General features: G+C 40.0%; 1 protein-coding gene across 1 annotated transcript in view; it reads right to left on the bottom strand.

Moving 5' to 3' along the window:
* Window positions 1–18,964, bottom strand: part of SYNE1 (spectrin repeat containing nuclear envelope protein 1) — a 465,933-nt gene that overhangs the window by 288,810 nt on the left and 158,159 nt on the right. The window contains exons 22-32 of the mRNA XM_058663996.1: window positions 17,944–18,102; window positions 17,215–17,379; window positions 14,818–14,952; window positions 12,862–13,020; window positions 12,441–12,649; window positions 11,798–11,906; window positions 10,235–10,399; window positions 8,194–8,361; window positions 6,102–6,272; window positions 5,180–5,320; window positions 1,234–1,394 (exon numbers count right to left, since the gene is read on the bottom strand). Coding sequence (XP_058519979.1) covers window positions 1,234–1,394; window positions 5,180–5,320; window positions 6,102–6,272; window positions 8,194–8,361; window positions 10,235–10,399; window positions 11,798–11,906; window positions 12,441–12,649; window positions 12,862–13,020; window positions 14,818–14,952; window positions 17,215–17,379; window positions 17,944–18,102 — 1,742 coding nt within the window. The remainder of the gene's footprint in view (window positions 1–1,233; window positions 1,395–5,179; window positions 5,321–6,101; window positions 6,273–8,193; window positions 8,362–10,234; window positions 10,400–11,797; window positions 11,907–12,440; window positions 12,650–12,861; window positions 13,021–14,817; window positions 14,953–17,214; window positions 17,380–17,943; window positions 18,103–18,964) is intronic.

Genomic DNA, 18,964 nt, shown 5'->3' with positions numbered 1-18,964 from the left:
TGTGCACAAGTTCTGTTTTCAGACAACTGGGGCTTTATCTGTAACAAATGTAATGAACAAAACTTCAACTTGCAATATCTATATATTTATGTTCAGTTGAATATGGCTTTCAGTTCAGAGAAAGACTAAGAAACTAATGGTATAATGTTGAGCTAGTAAGACTTTGGGTAAAAGGAAAAAGAATGTCCCTGTTTAGCAGAAGGCACTTGAAGACATAAGCAAAACATAACAGCATCATTGATTGTCAGATTAAAGAGGATTGCAGACACAAATGTATACCCTGTTGTACCCAATGCAGTACAGGCAGTGCAGGCTCTTGAACTGCAAGTTTTTAAAAATAAAGATTCAAATGGACATTAATAAAAAGGACTTATACATTCTTTTACTATTTCCATAATAATTCACTCTCAAGTTTTTTAAATTTTGCATAATGATTTTTTTACTGTAAAATGTTATCAAATCTTAAATTGAGGCAATTAGTGTCAATTTCAAGGTGTGAATCGTATCAGAAGCTTACATTTCAAAGCTGGTCTTAGACATGCCAAGCTTCTCCACAGTATTCTGTTATGTGTCATTAATATTTTTCAAATGAAAAATCGTTAAGCATATTTTGAGGCTATTTTCTAGTAAGTTTATATCCTCAAAACTTTATGTATCGTATGTATTACACAATGATCAGTAGGCCAGATTAGTGTTGGGTTTGTTTTTTTAGAAAGACAAAGATAAAATTCTTAAAAATTAGAGATGGTTCAAAGTAAGTTCTGGAAAAGTCATACCAATCAGTGGCATCTGTTTCCCGAGGGCATGGAAACAAGTTCCCGGATCTCCGAGCTGGAGACATGTGATCCACGGGATGCCATGTAGGCCTAGAATCTAAAGTAAAAAGCTCTCCCGTTCCCTCTAGCTGAGGAATCCAGAAAGTCGTAGTAAGGATGTATGAATCATTGTGGTAGTTTTCTCCCTCTACAAAGTCCAAAGGCCACAGAATTGAAGAAATATGGCTTTCTTATGAACATGGCTTCCTAAGCTGCAGACACCACACCCCCTCACGACCCCCGCTTGTTTGAATCCTCTAGTTCCTGTATTGATGACACTTTCTTGTGAATTGTGCACCTTCTCCCAACCATGCTAAAGACAGACACGTGGGATTTTGCGACTGGTTTGGATACAAGATACAAGACAGACTGCATTAAGCTTTATCTCAGAGAAGTTTAGGACTTTTCAAGCACGTACTCTTCTTCAAGTGTGTCTTCTAATTTTTTTACTTGCTCTTTGATTGACTTAGCCTGCTGTTGCAGCAGCTGCTTATTCTTGGGCCCAAGTGGGATCTCTGAGGCTTCTTTGACAAGATTCTCAGCCTGGACTGCAACATTCTCCATCCGTTTAGAAAACTCCTAGAAACAAAATGTAGTTGTTAGATGAGTGCATTTCTACATGAACTTAGCTCTGCCCTCTGCATATGAACATCAGCCTTGGCACCTGTGAGGCCCTCTGCCAGAAGCCTTCATGGGCAACTTCAATGGAGTCCCCTATACAAAAGGGTGTCATGCTTGCATATAACCCCTGTGTGTCTTTCCATAGGGTTTAAATCATGTCTACTTGTACATATGATGAAAATGGTATATACATAGTTGTTTTCCTACATTGTTGAGACAATAAGAAAGGAGACTATGTAATTCAGCAGAGATTCATTTAAAGAAAAATACGTGAGATCCAGAGTTGACTCTACAGACATGGAACATGGAGACACACAGCGACTGTGCTGCAGGATCTCCCCAGGGGACACGCTGGAGAGACACAGGGCTCCGTGCACGCATGCGCCTACAGCGGCCCACACAGTAAAACTCACTCCACTGAAACTCTTTCATTTTGCAGTTACGATCAACTACCTTCTTCCTGGCTACACCCTTGCCCCCAAAGCTCCACAAAATAACTTATCCACTCCCCCCTGGTTTTGATTTAGTGTTTAGAATTAAGAGCTATCCTAAAATGATTAACTTGTCTCCAAATATTTATTATAGGCCAGCTCACAAAGTGTTTAATTATTTAATCACAGAAATAACAAATTTCTACAACAATAAAGAGAAATACGTTTATTTAGATACAGAATATCATAGGCAACATGCAGTATCAGTGGTCCTTGCTAAAAAAAATATTTTGTTAAATGTCTCTCTCGAAGCGGATATTAACGGATCTTAATGCCATTCTATCTTATTCATTAGCCATGCAACTACAACATGAAGGAAACAAAGATTAAACATCCATCCTGGTCTAGAATCCTGGATCTGCCAATCACAAATTGTTTGTCTTTGGTGAATTCGTTTTCAGCTTCTTCGCCTGAAATGCAGAGAGGAATGCTCTCCATGGGAGGTAAGCCTTTCACTCACAGCTTCCATTGGAAACATGACACTCTGGCAGGTCGTCATCTGCCAATTTTTTTATGTCTCTTAAATAGAAATAAGGAATAAATGGCTTGTTAAATCCATACAGTAATTTTCCATAAACTATTTTAATATTTAAACTTGTTTTAAGTAAGTCTATTTCTATAGACTATTTTAATTCAAATGTTAATATATTTGAGGCACTGGTCAACTTCAGGTATAGCATGAATTGTGGTTGGTTAATACGCTGAATTTTAAATGCTAAAGATAACTGCAGGGATGACATCGAGTAAAGGACATTCGCTTTTATAGCTCACAGTTCGTGTAAGGGAGTCTTAAATTCTAGTCACCAACCTCTTGTAGGAATACAATGTAAACCTTTGTGAAAAGTCATTTACAAATTGAAAGAAAACAATGAAATTTTATGTCATTTAAAGCCTCTCTGGGAGTCATTATATAATTTCCTATGGGCCAGAGCCACTAATTAATACTGTTACTTTCTTGCTTTGAAAGTCTTATTGTCTTTATGTAAATATCAGTGTTCCTATGAAGAAACAGCCTACAATCTGAGAGCATAAAAATGAGCGAATAAAGCTTCATCTGGTCATATTTATAGTGTTCTAAAACATGATGCCTGCTAGCATCAAAGCACTAGATTTCGTGGTTAAAGGACATAATGTTACGGTACATGATTAGTCATTGCAGATTAAATTGTGAAGACTATGAATCCAAGCATAATTTCCTGGAACCCCAAGGGTAGAATCAAAAGCATAAAATAAAGTGTTTTGCCCTCTAATATTTTCCTGATTGCAGGGGGGAAAATATGAAGAAAGCAATGCTTAAAATGGCTTCAAACTTGGAGCTGTTTGCATGAACTGTTGGAGGAAAGCACCAAGTGGAAGAATCCCAAAGGCAGAATGCTGCGGATGGAAACAAACAGAACGCTGTGAGATCTTATTTCGAAACCTGTGGAAGGCATTCTGCCGTGGCAGGTTGCACGCGGAAAGAACTGCCTGGCGTAAGACCTGCACTTGACCCCTCGGCTGTCTTCCACTAGCTGAGTGACTGGAACGCCGTCACTTTTCTCATCAGGAAAGTTATGCTTAGGGGGCTGGGGATTAAGCACGATATGGTTATTGAACACTCTGTGATACCCTTGCACGCAGAGGACAAGTCACTTAGCATAACCTCTCAAGTGTCAAGTGCATTGAGCGCTGTGACCAAAGTGCAGAACAAGCAAAAGAGACGAGTGGTATTTGTGAGAAGCACAGCCCTTCGTGAATAAACTCAATGCTTGAATGAAAATAGAAGCCAAGGAGATGGGCTCTGGACAGCTAGTTCTACCACTTAGTAGCCCAGAGATGTGGACAGGTTCATCTCTGATTGTATGCCTCGTTTGACCGCAGTAATCCGACAAGATGAGCAATGGTAGCCATTTCTTGGTATTAGTTTGAGGAGATGACAAACATCAAATGATTGAACCAGGATACATTTAATCTTAGTTTATATTATCAGATCAATCCTAAAGCAGGGAAGATCATCAAATAAGGGACATTTTAATAATGATTTAAAGGCTACATTTTTGTTGCATTTATAAGAAATTAAACTGATCCAGAGAAATGAAGTTAGACACACAGTGTCAAATGCCCCAGGCAGAATCTGAATAGAATGTGTGAATGTCGCTGTGTTTATAAAAGACACCTGTACTATTTTAACACGAAATAATTCAAATGGAAACAATGTTCTATTTCAATAGCTGATGAACATGATACAGAATCGAAAGACTCTGTGGAACCATAGTACCTCACATCTCCTTGGCAGGTCCATGAGTCATATGAGAGAGACGCTTTTTAGTGGGCTGGAAAAGCATCGACCAAATAAACCAACACCAAACAGAAGCTAATGGCGAGCACAGTGGAGGTAGGCAATTCTCATCTTTCTCACTCATGGGCTAACACACTTCCAGGCTAGTTTAGTCTTTGTGTAAATCCTGAACATGCAAGAGAAATAAAACGCTTCTGACTTATTTCAATAACTCTGAGTGAGCAGAGTGGTAGGCCTTGTTTGACCTCAGTTTGAATTCAGTTTGGCCTTGAGTTCAGCAGGTGCAAATCCTTTCCCTGAAGCCATGGAAAACTCAGTTCTCTACCAGCTGCTTATATTTCCCCAATGACAGCCACTCTTTCAGTTTCCCCATCTCACTGTTAGCCTTGAAGTATTTTCATTTTACTTTATCCAGCGAGCTGCCCGATTTTAGCAGGAATACTGCGTCATTGGCGTTTGTTCTCAGTGTATCAACGGCCACTTTCCACCATCGTTATTCATACCCTAGGATCATACACAGCAACTGTTTACTTGAGTCCTATCCCCCCGCCTTTTCCTACACTTGTGCAGAAATGCAGCTCTGGAAATCCCTCAGGAGCCCAGTCCATGCTGCCATGAGAATTGTTCTGCAGGTCCTCCAGACCGCTGCCAGTGTGTCATCTTTCTTCGGCAAATCCATTTCCTTTTATTCTGCTCTACTACATGGAGACTTGCTCCAAACACTACTTCCTCAGTATCATCTGGCCTCCAAAGTTCATTTAAAAGCACCATTTCCCACCTATTGTTTTTTAGTTTCCTGGGCTCTTGCTGTTTAAATACTCATGATGGTTAAATTCCCTAATGTATTGACATAGCCAGTCATCAATAGATATGTATTGATTAAATGAACAGTAACAACAATAACAATGGAGAAGAAATAGGTGACATTTTATGAGTAATTAGTACCAAAGAATTACGTAGTTTTACTAATATACCTTTGTCTGCTCCAGTTCTGATGATAAGCTTTCCAAACTGCTGAAACTCAAGAAGCGCTCATGACTAGAACCTGTTTGGAAAAGGTATCTCACCACGGTCTCTTTGTTTGTTTCAAATCGTTCCCACTTTCTTAACGAAACCTACATGTGAAAAATTAAGCAAATGAGATTACAAATCAACAGTGTGTCAGAAAACACTGTCACATTTCCATTCATTTGCTAAACTGCCCACTCCCAGGGAACTCTCAGCTTGAAACACACAGTCAACATCGAACAAAATGATTCCGAAGTCATCCATAACCTTCCTTCCTGGATCTCAAGTTTTGATTCGTAAAGACAGAGGCTGCATGAACTACCCATCAGCCTGGCAACCCAAAGAATCTGAGGAAATTACTTAAGGGACAAAGTGTCAAAGGCAAGAAAAGTTCCCAACTTCATAAAAGGAAGGAGGAAAAAGAAGGGGGGAGGAGGGAAGGGCAGGGAGTGGGAAGGAAGAAGCAGGGTCAGGAAAGGGGAGGCTAATGAGTAGGTGACAAAAACTGCAGACTGTAAGGTCATGTGTCAACATCACAGTGAAAGGTCAAGGTAAAAAGATGTGGCTGCTGGACTTCTTGGAAATGGCCATGTTTCCAGACTGAGAAAAGAGTAGATCAAACTCTGGCTCCGTGATTGATCACCACGGTGCGACATTTGGCGAAGTCCTCCAAACTCTTCATGAAGTATACTCACTTGAGCATCATGTCAATACAATACTGACCTTGCAAGGCTGATACAATGATTCAAGGACATTCTTGATGCACAGTGCCACACTGCTGAGGGTCAGACGTGGGAACAAACATTGGCTCCTGCTGTTAGCAGATGCAATTCAGAGAGCAACGTTGCCTCTCCAGTGCTAAGGCGGCCTCTGCCCTGCAGCTCCTACCTGAATGCGGCGCTCCTGCCTCTCCCTGTTCTGCTCCAAATGGTCCAGGGTGCTCTCCAGGTTCCGCAGTTCCTCCTGGCCAGGACCGGGACGGCCGCCGTCTCCCTGCTGTGCCTGCCCAATCTGCTGCCGCAGGTCTTTCTTCTTGGCTGCAATCCTCTTTGTTTTTTGCTGGAAGCGATTATTCAACAAATACAAACATCACTCTCCGAGCAGGGATCAGTGACATGAACACCCACACGCGGAGGGCCTGAAGGGTTCCAATGCATGCGACACAGGCCAAAACCGCATTGTAAAGTTAAGACCAACAGTTAAACCAGTAACGGGGACCGTATAGGTCAAGATGGACAAGTTATGTAAGTATTGTGTTTTTAATATAAACAACATATATATTTTGGTTTTACTGCTTTCATTACATGCACATTTGAAAGACATTTACATTTTGTGTAATATCCATAAAAAATTGGGCAAAATAATTCATTCGATTGTATTCCTTCTACATGGTATTTTCAGCCTAAAAACAAAGTCCCAACTTTAACTCTTTGGAATTGGGCTATAAAATGTTAATATTAAGAGGTTTTTCTCCCTGGGTGTATTTACAGTGGCTAATCAGCTAAATATTTGGGGAAAACTTATGTTGAAAAGATAATTTTTCATGGAAATACGGGGGATTTCAAAATATTCATATAAAATGGAATTCAGAAATATATTTGTTTTACAAAAAAAAACATATTTGCTTTACAAAAGAAAGCATGCGTATCAGGACCTTTGAAAAAGATCATGGAAAAGCATACAGTGAAAACAAACACGAATTTCTAAATTTCTAGCACTAAAACTTTTTCATTTTTCATGAATTTTAATTCCTTTGTATAACATTTGAACATACGGTACACAAACCTTGTTTGACTTATGAATTTCCAAGGTACACTCACTTAAACAAGAATTAATGTGCCAAGATCCCATCTGTATGCTGGTTCAAGTCCCAGCTGCTCCACTTCCCTTCCAGCTCCCTGCTTGTGGCCTGGAAAAGCAATAGAGGATGGCCCAAAGACTTTGGTCTCTACATGGAGCCTCAGAAGAGCCTTCTGGCTCCTGGCTTAAGATCGGCTTAGCTCCAGCCATTGTGGCCACTTGGAAAGTGAACCAGCAGATGAAAATCTTTGTCTTTCCTTCTCTCTACAAATCTGACTTTCCAATAAAAAATAAAATAAATCTTAAAAAGAAAAAGATCTCCCATCCACTGGTAAATTTCCCAAATGGCCACAATGGGTGGAACTGAGCTGATCTAAAGCCAGGAGCCAGGAGAGTCCCCTCCAGGTCTCCCCTGCAGGTGCACAGTTTCAAGGTTTTGAGCCACTTTCTGTGGATTTCCCAGGACACAGGCAGGGAGATAGATGGGAAGCGAGACCTGGGACACAAACTACTATCCATATGGGATGTTAGTACTTGGAAGTGGATGATTAGCCAATTAAGCCATTACGCTGGTCCCATGTTGAATTTTTAAAGTAATGTTTTCCTCTTATACACATATTTTAAAGTCCACTATAGGATCATCAAGGAATAAGTTGATTAAATTGGTTATTATCAATATGTATATACCAGAATCCTCTAATCCTAGTTATAGTCTTTTGGAAGGGCATGTTCTGCTCAACGATCTAGCGCTTCAGTTAGTAACAAATTCCAGAACTAAAACCTATTCAAAGTTGTAAACTTAAGAGCAAGATTTCAGCATGACACAATAGTGACTTCAAAGAAAGAAATTTGTCACTATGCTAAAAAATTCATATTATGAAGCACATAAAATTTGTTCACCTTATAAAAATTTTTTAGAAAAGAATTCTATCTCCATGCCTCCCTTCTCTGTTAAATCCCTTTTCTCCCCTCAGTACTCCTTGAACCTTTTGCTGGATAACCTAAAATATTTATGAGAACACAGAAGTCTCACAGTCCTTTCACCATTCAATCAACTCTTTTTTGTAGCTCTCTTCTCCAACCTCTTAGACTCACGGATGAAGCTCTTCCTTTTGTCTCTTGTTTGGTCATCACCCAATCAGCTTCGGCAACATGCATGGCAGTAAAGAGGAATTTCTACCTGGTGATGAAGAAGCAACTGCTGTGCTTCAAACAGATTTTCTGTGTCTAAGATCTTCTCGGCCTCTTCCTGGACTTCTTTAGAGCCAGAGATTAAGTCTTCCAGGGAACTTCGGACTATTTCTTTATACTGGACACAGTCTCTGAAGTTGCTTAACATCTTTTCAACCTAGATTTTCATGAAGAAAATGCATATCAAATGTTACTTAAGGAAGTATATATAGTCTTTTTATATTCAGATACAATCGATAAAAACTGTAACTATATATATGCATGTGTTTATGTATGGAATACAATGTGATTCTTTGGTAAACATATACAAGGGAAACAATTTCTCACATCAAGCTAAAAAAAACTATCCATCACCCACTTCTGTATCTTCCTGCATGCGTGCGAGAGCACCTAAGCTTTATTCTGTCAGCAAATTTCAAGTTTACAAAACAGTGTTAGTAAGTATCAATACGCTATGTATTAGATCTTTGGAATTTACTCATCTTACATGATTTTGTTTCCTTCAATCAACACCCCCTGTTCATGTAACTATAGATTTTGAAAATAGACATATACTCTATCTTAATAAATAGCTATGTCTTTTCTCCTTGCACACATGTTAAGGCTGATCTGATTATTTTTAAACTGCATAATAACTTGTGATTACAAGCCTAATTTGATAAAGTACTTGGGACCTACTAAATATCCATGTGACCTGACAATCAAAAGCAGGAAAATAAACTGCATATATTGTCAGCAGTGTCCAAATAAGAAAAAGCAGAAAAGAAGATTATTCGTGGAAAATGCATTTCTAACATTTTTAACTTGAAGCAAAATGTTTAACATTGTAATTTCTTAGTGGATTCTATTTTTTTTTATAATTTTCCTGAATTTTTTCTTTCTGTTTCTGATTTCTCTCCTTTAGTTCTACCAATATCCTTTGTTTTTCAAATTCTGCTTTCCCTACTTTCCTCAAGTTCACACTTTTTTTTATGGCCGCAATTTGTCTTCTGTGGAAGCCTTTTGATTTCTCCTTCCTCATCCTGTCATCCTTTGATCTTCCAGTCTGAGTTTCTGCAAGGTAATGTGCTGATGCCCAAACAAACAGCAGCAAGACCTGTGGAACCTCTCCCTCCAAATCTTAGTAGAAATCCTTAGCTCTGCCAAAGACACGACAACTCACAGCCGAGTGTGGGCCTACCCACATCCCTGTCTTCTGATGCTGCGCAAGTGCAAACACAGTGCAGACCTTCAGGATCCGAGTTCTGTGAGCCTTTTAGAGTCTTCTAATGGCTCATTTTCCCCATTCACACTTATTGAACCAATTCAAGGAACACTGGCCAGTATGTACTCTACTCTAGAATCTCGCATTATCTTCCCTTGCACAAATTATACAACACCCAATGAGAAAAGTTATTCTCACCGAGGGGAGAGAGTCCCTAACAGAAACAAGGTAGTTAGGCTTGCATATTCTAATTTTAAAAAAGAATATAGATAAACACTTACATGCCAACAAAAAATTCAACGTGAGTAGCTCACATCTATAAGAGAAATTCATGTTCATGATGCCTAAATAGACTTTATAAGTGTTAGCTGTTATTGGACATTCACTGTGTTGAAGCATAGTACTGAGTGGTTCAAGGTCTTTGTTACAGCTAATCCCTTGGTACTGTCTTATACAGTATTTTTAATCCTGTTATAGGAGAAAAGAAATTAATGGCTGGAGATGTTGAGTAATAAACTCCAGGCTGCTTTTACCTCAAGGTTAACTCTTCTTTTTCTTGACCACCGTGATACCTCTTAAACCAACTGTGAAATAACAATGCTCTTACTAAGAGTAAAAAAAAAAAAAAAAGAAGTATGCATTTGGTAAACTTTCAACTTTTAATATGGGCCATTTTAAATAGGCCACATATCCAACAATGGCACAGACCACAATTCAAACACCCAACTCATCTTTTCCAACAGCTTCCCTTTCAGTGAAGCACTGTAAGTTTGCCTACGAGATGAGCTGCTTTGCTACGATCAAGGCGGGTAAGGAAAGGATGTACCTCCGACAACAGTGCCACCAGAGCCTTGAAGGAGCTGGATAACTTGGCTAGCTCGTCCCCTTGCCTTTGTGCTTCTTTCTCAGAGGAAACTTCAGTCAGAATTTTAAGTCTGGATTTTAGCCAGCTGAGCGTCTCGCCTCTTTTGGTAACACCACTTCTGATCTCCTGAAATCAAAGAACTCTGTTGATGAAAAAGTGCCACCATGGTTCCCAAAATTCCAGCAAGAGAGGGCTCAGCCCAAGAAAGTTTGCAAGGTGGAGGCAGGAGAGCCAGGCAATGCTTTCCTCATCAAGCGACTCATGTTTTTAGATTGCATACCTCTTTCACAAAAGACTACAAGTACTCAAGTGGAATTTCCCTAATATGTATAATACATTTCCTTGTGCATAACAAAGATGCTTCCATGTGATACATGAATGTTAGATAGCAAAGTTAGAAATTATAAGACATATTTGTTATTTCATTCTCTGTAAGCTAGAAGAAACATGATAATATGTTCTCTTTTGAACAACTGATTTTTTTCAGCTCCTAATTTCTATTGCTATAAAGTTGGCACATTTAAGTACATAAATAGGATCCCAGCTCTAATTCAGGAGGATTTAGCGAGCAAGACAACACTGTGAAGGCTCTGAGGTTTTGGGCCTTATAGGTTTGGCATAGGAGGGAACAGTGTCTGGGGTAGACTATCCTTCCATTTACTGGTGTGCTCTGCAACCACATATCCTGCTCCTGAGCTTTTGCAGGACAAATATATACTTTAGTTCCAAGAGCTAAGTGATCTTCATTCTAAGAAACGTTTTTTTTTCCCCACTATGACAATAACCAATGGCAAATACAGATATTCTTTCACATGAATATTGTGACCTTAAGGATCTCTGGCATTTGATGGGGTTCCAGGATTTAATTGAAAGGAATGAATCTCTGAGAATAGGAAGCAAACATCCTTAACAACAATTAGATGACTTGCAAGGGTTAAAAAGTCCTGAAAGCAAAAAAACAAAAAACACAAAAACAAAAAACAACGTTCACAACTGCCCAATGTGTCTACAGAATGAAGAGCTTAGATGACAGGAAGAAGAGCTGCTGGGAACATTTCCCAGAAGGCAAAATGTTCAGGCCCGACGCTCTGTCACACTGGCAGCAAAAATTAAACCATTCACTCTGCATATGACACAGAATGGAGGCTGAAAGACCCTTTTAAGCGCTCTCTGGCCTAGCTTTTGCATGGTTGAAAGCATTCCACAAAAGCATACAGTGTTCCTATTTTGATGACTATTTTCAGCACTCTGCTTTGTAATCTACCCATGCATGCAATATTCCACTCAGGAATCCCCATTAGCTCATGGTCCATTGGGATCATCACCTAGTGTGACAATTTCTAAGTTCTCAAAGACTCCACACAACAAAACTTTTCACAGTAGCACCAAAAATCTTGTTTTCAAAAAAATTTTCAGGGACTTAATTTTTTCTGGAAAATCAAAGACAACCATTAGATTGTCTAACTTTTTTAAATAAGTTATTATGGGAAAATTTCCTACAATAAACTGAGACCTTGGACTTACGTCTACAGTGCACTTGACCTCCCCATGGTTGGCAGCGTGGATGGCTTCACCCTTGATCCCCTTCAACTGCATGTCCTTGGCAGATATCCAAGAGGAGAATTCACTAAACCTAATATAACACAAGCATTTTCTTAGCAGAGAGGAAAATATCAGAATGGAAATAGGTTCTATCTTGAATTTACTCACATAACTGGAATAATTGATTATCAAATTAACACATTTTTTAAGAACTGTTCATTTAATTCTTGCTAAGTTATTTGAAGAGACCTTAGCTGAAGATGAAGATGTATGTCAGGTCTTGAACGCCTCCAAGGAAGGAAGGGAGGGAGAGAGGAACCGCTTGAGGTCTGGCCTCATTTGCTCCCCCCAACCTGAGACACTTGCCCAAAGAGGGCATCCTACAGTGGGAGGATGTGAGGAGCTCTGAAGAAAGGGGTTGGCCCGTGATGGTTCTAGATCCTTCCAGAGACCAAGTGCCCCACCAGATGCTGACTCACCTTCTTCTTTTACTAAATGGATAATTTTTACATACGAATATGGACAAGATCAAACCAGCTGATTATCACTTAGAAAGAAACATATGCTCTTTCTCCTTCGGTCATGTTGTCTGAAATAACAAACGAAGGTAGACTGCCAGGACTACCTGCTTACGTAGTCCTTCCACTTGTCTGGGTCTTCCATGAGCTTTGCATACGTGCTGTCAATGGCAGCCCGGAGCTCTTTGAGGGATGAGTGGCACCTCCCAGGTGTGTCTCTCACTGGGTCCCGGCCCGGGAGCTTCCCACACAGTTCTTCTATAAGCTGCAACCTTTTCTCACAGAGATGATGAGGACCTTTGTCACTGAAGAATATCTAATGAGCAATAAACATATTTTATAATGCCTGTGAGAATTCATCCAAATGCCTTGACATCAAAAAAATAATAAGGAAGATTTTGGTGTAGATTATCACAGTAGTGTAACTAAGCTACTTGATTCAGACCCAAGCTGTAGTCCCAGCTCTTCTGATTAAGTGAACACTTGCCTTTCCCTGACCATGCATTTGGTGGCACAAGAGAGACATACCCTGTGCTCTTTGATGATCTTTTCGCTGCCTTCCTGGGCCACCAGCCTGGTCTCCCGGTCCAGCTCATTTCTGCATTCTTCTAGAGAGGCCAAGAATCGGTTCTTCTCCACATCAATCTTCAGATGAAGCAAATGATAAGGGGCTTCTCCTTGAAGATCCTGAAATCCACAAGAAGACCCAGAACACAGGAGAATGTTCCACCCCATTCAACAGGCCCTTTGGAGACAATGCATTGACATAGTGTTGTCCACACTCCCCCCTCTCCTGCAGCAATCCTTTCCCCCCCCCTCCCTCCCCCACGGGTCAGCTACATTCACAGTGATTATTCTATCTGATTCTAATAATGCCTTGCACATTAATGTGCCTGTGTGGCAGAGTAGACCAGTGACGTTCGGGGGTAACTGGAGAAGCTGTGAGTTGAATCTAGATGCATGCCTTAATGTTATTCGCCCTCTCCTTGCCATGTGCCCCTTCTGATTTTTGCAACTACTCTGTGAGGTAGAAAGCACTGATGCTGTGCTTACTACACAAAGAGGAGCATAAGGAAATCTTACATAAAGAAGTAAAAGCAAATGAGGAGCCGACACTTGAAAGGCAGCTGACCAATGGTATGAGCTCTTTCCCTGGTCAACACAGTAAGAAAACAAGCAGCACCCAAACACATAAACTTTGATTTTCTTCTCTGAAATGGATATTGATTCCATCATTACCTTTCAGCCTACAATTTACAGACAACTTGCATACCATAGCACTGAGAATTTGCCTTAAAAGGAGGATATTAAAGTAGCTGAAGGCAGAAATAAGGTAGAGCTGTAAAGACAGCGGTACCGTTTATCCTAGAGGGTTTAACGTGTTTAAGCAATAAAACACAACTTCTAATTAAGGTCTGTATGCAATAACACGATTGTAACGTGTTAAGTTACAAACATATCTTATAAACTTGTGTTTGTAAATCCCTGTTTTAATGAAGTACTCACATGTTCACATGTAGCAACTAAAAAATCTGTGGTTTTCTTATGCATGTGGTTTATTATGGATAATACTTTATCTTACAATGTTAAGAATTTAAAAATCTGTAAAATAGCACAAGCTGATGAAGACAGTTTTATAACTGCTGATTTTTTGAGACTTGAAACTTCTTGACTTAACACAAAGGAACTACCACTACCTCTAGCTGTTTACCCACAGCTAGAGTAGCCCTTCAGTTTATCTCATAGAAGCTGACTCTGTAAATCTTAATTGTATTGTGGCTGGTTCCAGAATTGAGGTCCAGGCCTTCTTTGTGTCAGTCCTGGCCTTGTGCCCCCCAGCAGATGATCAGAAGACTGAGCCTATGTGGCTCCTGGTCCCCCAGTGCACACAAGTGCAGCTTGCTTCTAGTTGTTTTGGCTGCCATTCTAGGACACTCACAGTTCTGCCTCTTCAAGGCTGCATCTCGGGTGCAGGATTTGGCCCAGTGGTTAAGATAACCACAGCCAACATCAGAGTGTCTGGGTTTAATTCCTGTCTCCAGCTACTGAGTCTAACTTCTCAATAGAGTAAATTCTGAGAAGGCACAATAATGACCCAAGTGATTGGGTAGAAAAGAATCATGGTTGTTTACTGGTGAATCCTAACCAATAAATGCTTTCCTAACAGTTTTCTAAACCAGATAACAAAAGCTTTTATACAAAACATGTGTGTGTAGCTTTACAATTTCATCTAAAAAGAGTTCACTAAACGTTACTTAGGTAAGTCACATGTCATTGCTATTCCTGTAAAAAAAAATATTCAATAAGTGATGCTAGTAAAAAAAACTTATTTGCAGAATTCTACCATATTTTGTCATGCTGTATTCATTTTTAAATCACCAGTGTAGCTACAGCCACTTTTCTATGAATTTCTAAGTTTCTCTTACAATCACCACACTCTCCCTTCCTTCATGACATAGCGTGGATACCCCATGTCTGACTCACCTTCCACTGTTTATGGAGTTTCCGCACAGCCTCCTGCAGGCCCTGCTGCTCCTGCTCGGGCAGGATGTCTGTGAGCTCATCGCAGGCTTTCAGGAAGGCATTGAGCACCCTCTGATCCAGCTGGCTGAAAAACTCCTGGCACAGAGCAGCAAGAAAGGAGAAGACGGGCAAGGTAAAAGGGAGCATTAAACACAATCTCACTCCCGGAAAGGTCTGATAGAGAGCTGCTGCCCTCTATATAACTTTACAAAGCAACTAGATCTGTTTTTCAGGAATAAACTAGAAACAACTATATTTTTAAGTAAAAAAAAAAATCAGCACCTTTGAAATTCAGTACCTTTTGTTTTTTAGAGAAAAACAGTCTCAGTTTTCACATTCAAAAGCTCAGGGTGATCCTAAAACCCTGAGCAGGGAAGAAGCCAGAAGTGACACTCACAGAGTCTCACTCCCTAAGTGCAATGCTTCCCAAGCCCTGCTGGTTCATTACGAGCTATCCTGATAGTTGCACATGCATACATAAGCTATAGACTGTGCAGCACCACCAATTTCATACATTCAAGTCTGACTCCAACAACAGTGGTATTTGGAGATTTGGCCTTTGGGAATTTATACATTTAGTTGATGTGGGACTATCATGATGGGACTAATGTCTTTCAAAAAGAAATTCTAGCAAGCTTGCTATCCTAACTCTCTCTCTCAGGACCACTTGAGAACACAGGCTAAAGCAACCACGTACAAGTCAGGAAGAGGTCACACTCTAGTTATACAACAGTGGAACTTGGGGCGTGGCACTCTAAACTTGGACTTTCTGCCTCCAGACTGTGAAACAACACATTCCTGTTGCCAAATCCACAACTGCATTTTGTAGCAGCAACCGAAGCAGAGCAAGACAATGCTTGTATAAACAATGAGGTAGCTAATCACACAAAACCTCAGGTGTACGTATACAAGATGAAACAACCCTTGATTGAAAACATTAGGTGCCATACCAAGACATAAACAAATGCAATGAAATGCTTTACATTCAGTCCCACACATGAACTCTGTCTAATCAGCTCTGTTAAAATTCATTTCATTCACCATTGAGAGTGTAATTTACACAACTATTCATTAAATGTCAGGAAAAACAACTAAAATATCTATTAATGCTGGCCATTTCTTTACATCATTTTACATATTATGAGGCAATACTGAAGCAACTTAAATAAGTATGATAAACATGATAAACATGATAAACATGATAAACGCATCTCTACTTCCAGATCAAAGATGGACTCCCAATGAAATTTTTAAATCTATTGTGACAATAGGATGCTGGGCTCTGCCACTGTCTACATCTGCAACAATGGACTTATGACTATTTATGAAGAACTATGCTATAGCAACAATATAGGGGGCCCAGTGTGGTAGCCTAATGGCTAAAGTCTTCCTCTTGTTTGTGTCCCAACAGCACTCCTTCCCATTCAGCTCCCTGCTTGTGACAGTTGAGGATGGCCCAAAGCCTTGGGATCCTGTACCCGTGTGGGAGTCTCAGAAGAAGCTCCTGGCTCCTGATTTCAGTTTGGCTCAGCTCTAGGTATGCAGCCACATAGGGAGTCAATCAGAGCATGGAGGGTCTTCCTCTTTTTCCTCCTCTCTGTATATCTGACTTCCAATAAAAATAAATCTTAATATATTTATATATATATATAGGGAAAATCACTGTGGGTGAGAGGAGGTTAAGGAGGGAATAAGGGAAATCACAGACTCTATGGAACTGTATCAAAAAATAATATTAGCAATAATAATAAAAATAAAATGAATTATTTAGTAATTAAAAAACTCACCAACTCAGTAATTTGTACTATTTTAATTATCCATTGCCTCTTGGCTATTCCAGGGGCTACTAATGGTCCACTAAGGGTATGTGGGCATTAGGCCTCTCAGTTAAGACACAACCACACACAGCCCTTATCTTAGTGTCTTGGTTTTAAACCCAATTCCAGCTCATAAATCCAACATCTTACTGATACAACAGGTACCTGGGACTTGGCCACCCACAGGGGAGATGTGGATTATTCTTGGCTTCCAAATTGTGATTCCAAGATGGGGCCATTGCAGTCATCTGGAAAGTGACCCAGAGGATGGAGTCTCTCTCCTTTCTCTCTCTCTCTCTCTCTCTCTCTCTCTCTGCCTCTCAAATAAATTACTTTTTAAAAATCAAAAAGAAAAGAAAAGCCAATCACAAATCAATCAGCCGCTCTCAGAACTCTTCGCCATTCCTTCTCTGGGTCTTGTACCTAAAAGGTTCTTCCTTCCTGACTCATCCCACCTCTCTCCCTCTGCGTTAGACCACAACACTCTGCATTTCCTCATCCAAGACCACTTGGTGCACGTGCTCAAGGAGGAGTGACTCACAGTGTGCCTCCTCAGGAGCTCCTCCGGATCACCTTTCTCCTGCAGGCCCTCCTGCGCCACGCGGAGCACTTTCTCCAACTCGGCTCTAGATTCCTCGAATTTCTTCATCAAGCGACTGTTAGTTTCCACGTGCTTCTTCCAATCTCCAGTTTTCTTGACCATATTCTTGATGTAAAACAAACATGTTTCCTCTGGCATCCATGGGGGCATGATGCTAGGATCCCCACGGATACCCAAGCCCTTATAAAAAATGGGTATGTATTGCCCATGACACAAGTACACAGGTACATCCTGCTGTGTATTTTAAATCATCTCTCGATTACTTCTATCATTTCAGATCATGAAAACATGGCATAAATAGTTGTTATTTGATATTGTGTATGGAATAATGGTAAGAAATGTATACCTGTTCAGTGTGAATGAATTTAAAATTTTTTTCTTCTCTGCACCCAAGTAAATCCAGAGGTGTGGAAGCAACCATACTGATCAATGGGTGCTGCTTTCTCATTGTTAAATTGCTATGTGTCAGAGAATATTAATATTTTGTCTTCCAAAAAAAAAATACTTGGAAGAAAGTCGTCTCATTAGGATGAGTATAATTAGCACTTTTAAACTGGCACTAAAATTAGTGAAACAATTGGTTTTTCTAAAACAAAGCAAGGAGTTTAGCAAGACAGAGGGCACATAATGATTCCTCATTCTCACTTTCAGTGCGAGAGAGAAACTTACCTGAAAGGCAACATAAAGATCTGCGATCTGTCTTTGCAGCTTTGTCAAACCAAGATGCTTTAGCACCTTGCTCAAGGTCACAAAATTTTGAACACTTTGACTGCCTTTCTCAATGCGTGCCAAGGTTTTCTTACAGTTATCCTGACAGGCTAACAGTTCCTACAAAGAAAGGAAACCAATAACAACACCATCTACAAGTGAAAATGAGAACAGAAAGTGAGTAACCTGACAAAACAACAACACCATGATATAGCTTTTGTTTTTATAAATCGGAGAAAGGAAAAGCAAAAGTAACAAGAGAGATTTCAATAGAGCTTACTTTTAAGCAACTTGTACTTGTAAATACTTGTAAATATACTTTAAATTCTTGTAAATACTTGTAAAATACTTTAAATACTTGTAAAATACTTTAAATACTTGTAAAATACTTTAAATACCATAATGAGGGGCCCGGCATGGTGGCCTAGTGGCTAAAGTCCTCGCCTTGAAAGCACCCCAGGATCCCATATGGGCGCCGGTTCTAATCCCGGCAGCTCCACTTCCCATCCCGCTCCCTGCTTGTGGCCTGGGAAAGCAGTTGAGGATGGCCCAATGCATTGGGACACTGCACCCGCGTGGGAGACCCGGAAGAGGTTCCAGGTTCCTGGCATCGGATTGGCGCGCATCGGCCCATTGTGGCTCACTTGGGGAGTGAATCATCGGACGGAAGATCTTCCTCTCTGTCTCTCCTCCTCTCTGTATATCTGGCTGTAATAAAATTAATAAATCTTTGAAAAAAAAAAACAAAAAAAATAGATACCATAATGAGTATTTCTGAGATTTTAAATATTTTATGGACATTTCTTTGAGATCAAATGAAACAGCATCACAATTACTAATAATCCAATGTGTGCATTCTTCCAGTCAGGTCAATGATAGGCTTTAGGATTTACTGGGAGAACATCTATGAAGCCTATCTAGACAAGCCTATCTATCCTTGTTTATGATTGATTTATCTACTTGAAAGTTACAGAAAGTGAGA

This window comes from Ochotona princeps, chromosome 1 (genome assembly GCF_030435755.1).
Source record: "Ochotona princeps isolate mOchPri1 chromosome 1, mOchPri1.hap1, whole genome shotgun sequence".
NCBI lineage: Eukaryota > Metazoa > Chordata > Mammalia > Lagomorpha > Ochotonidae > Ochotona > Ochotona princeps.
This window is presented reverse-complemented; position numbering and strand designations above follow the sequence as displayed.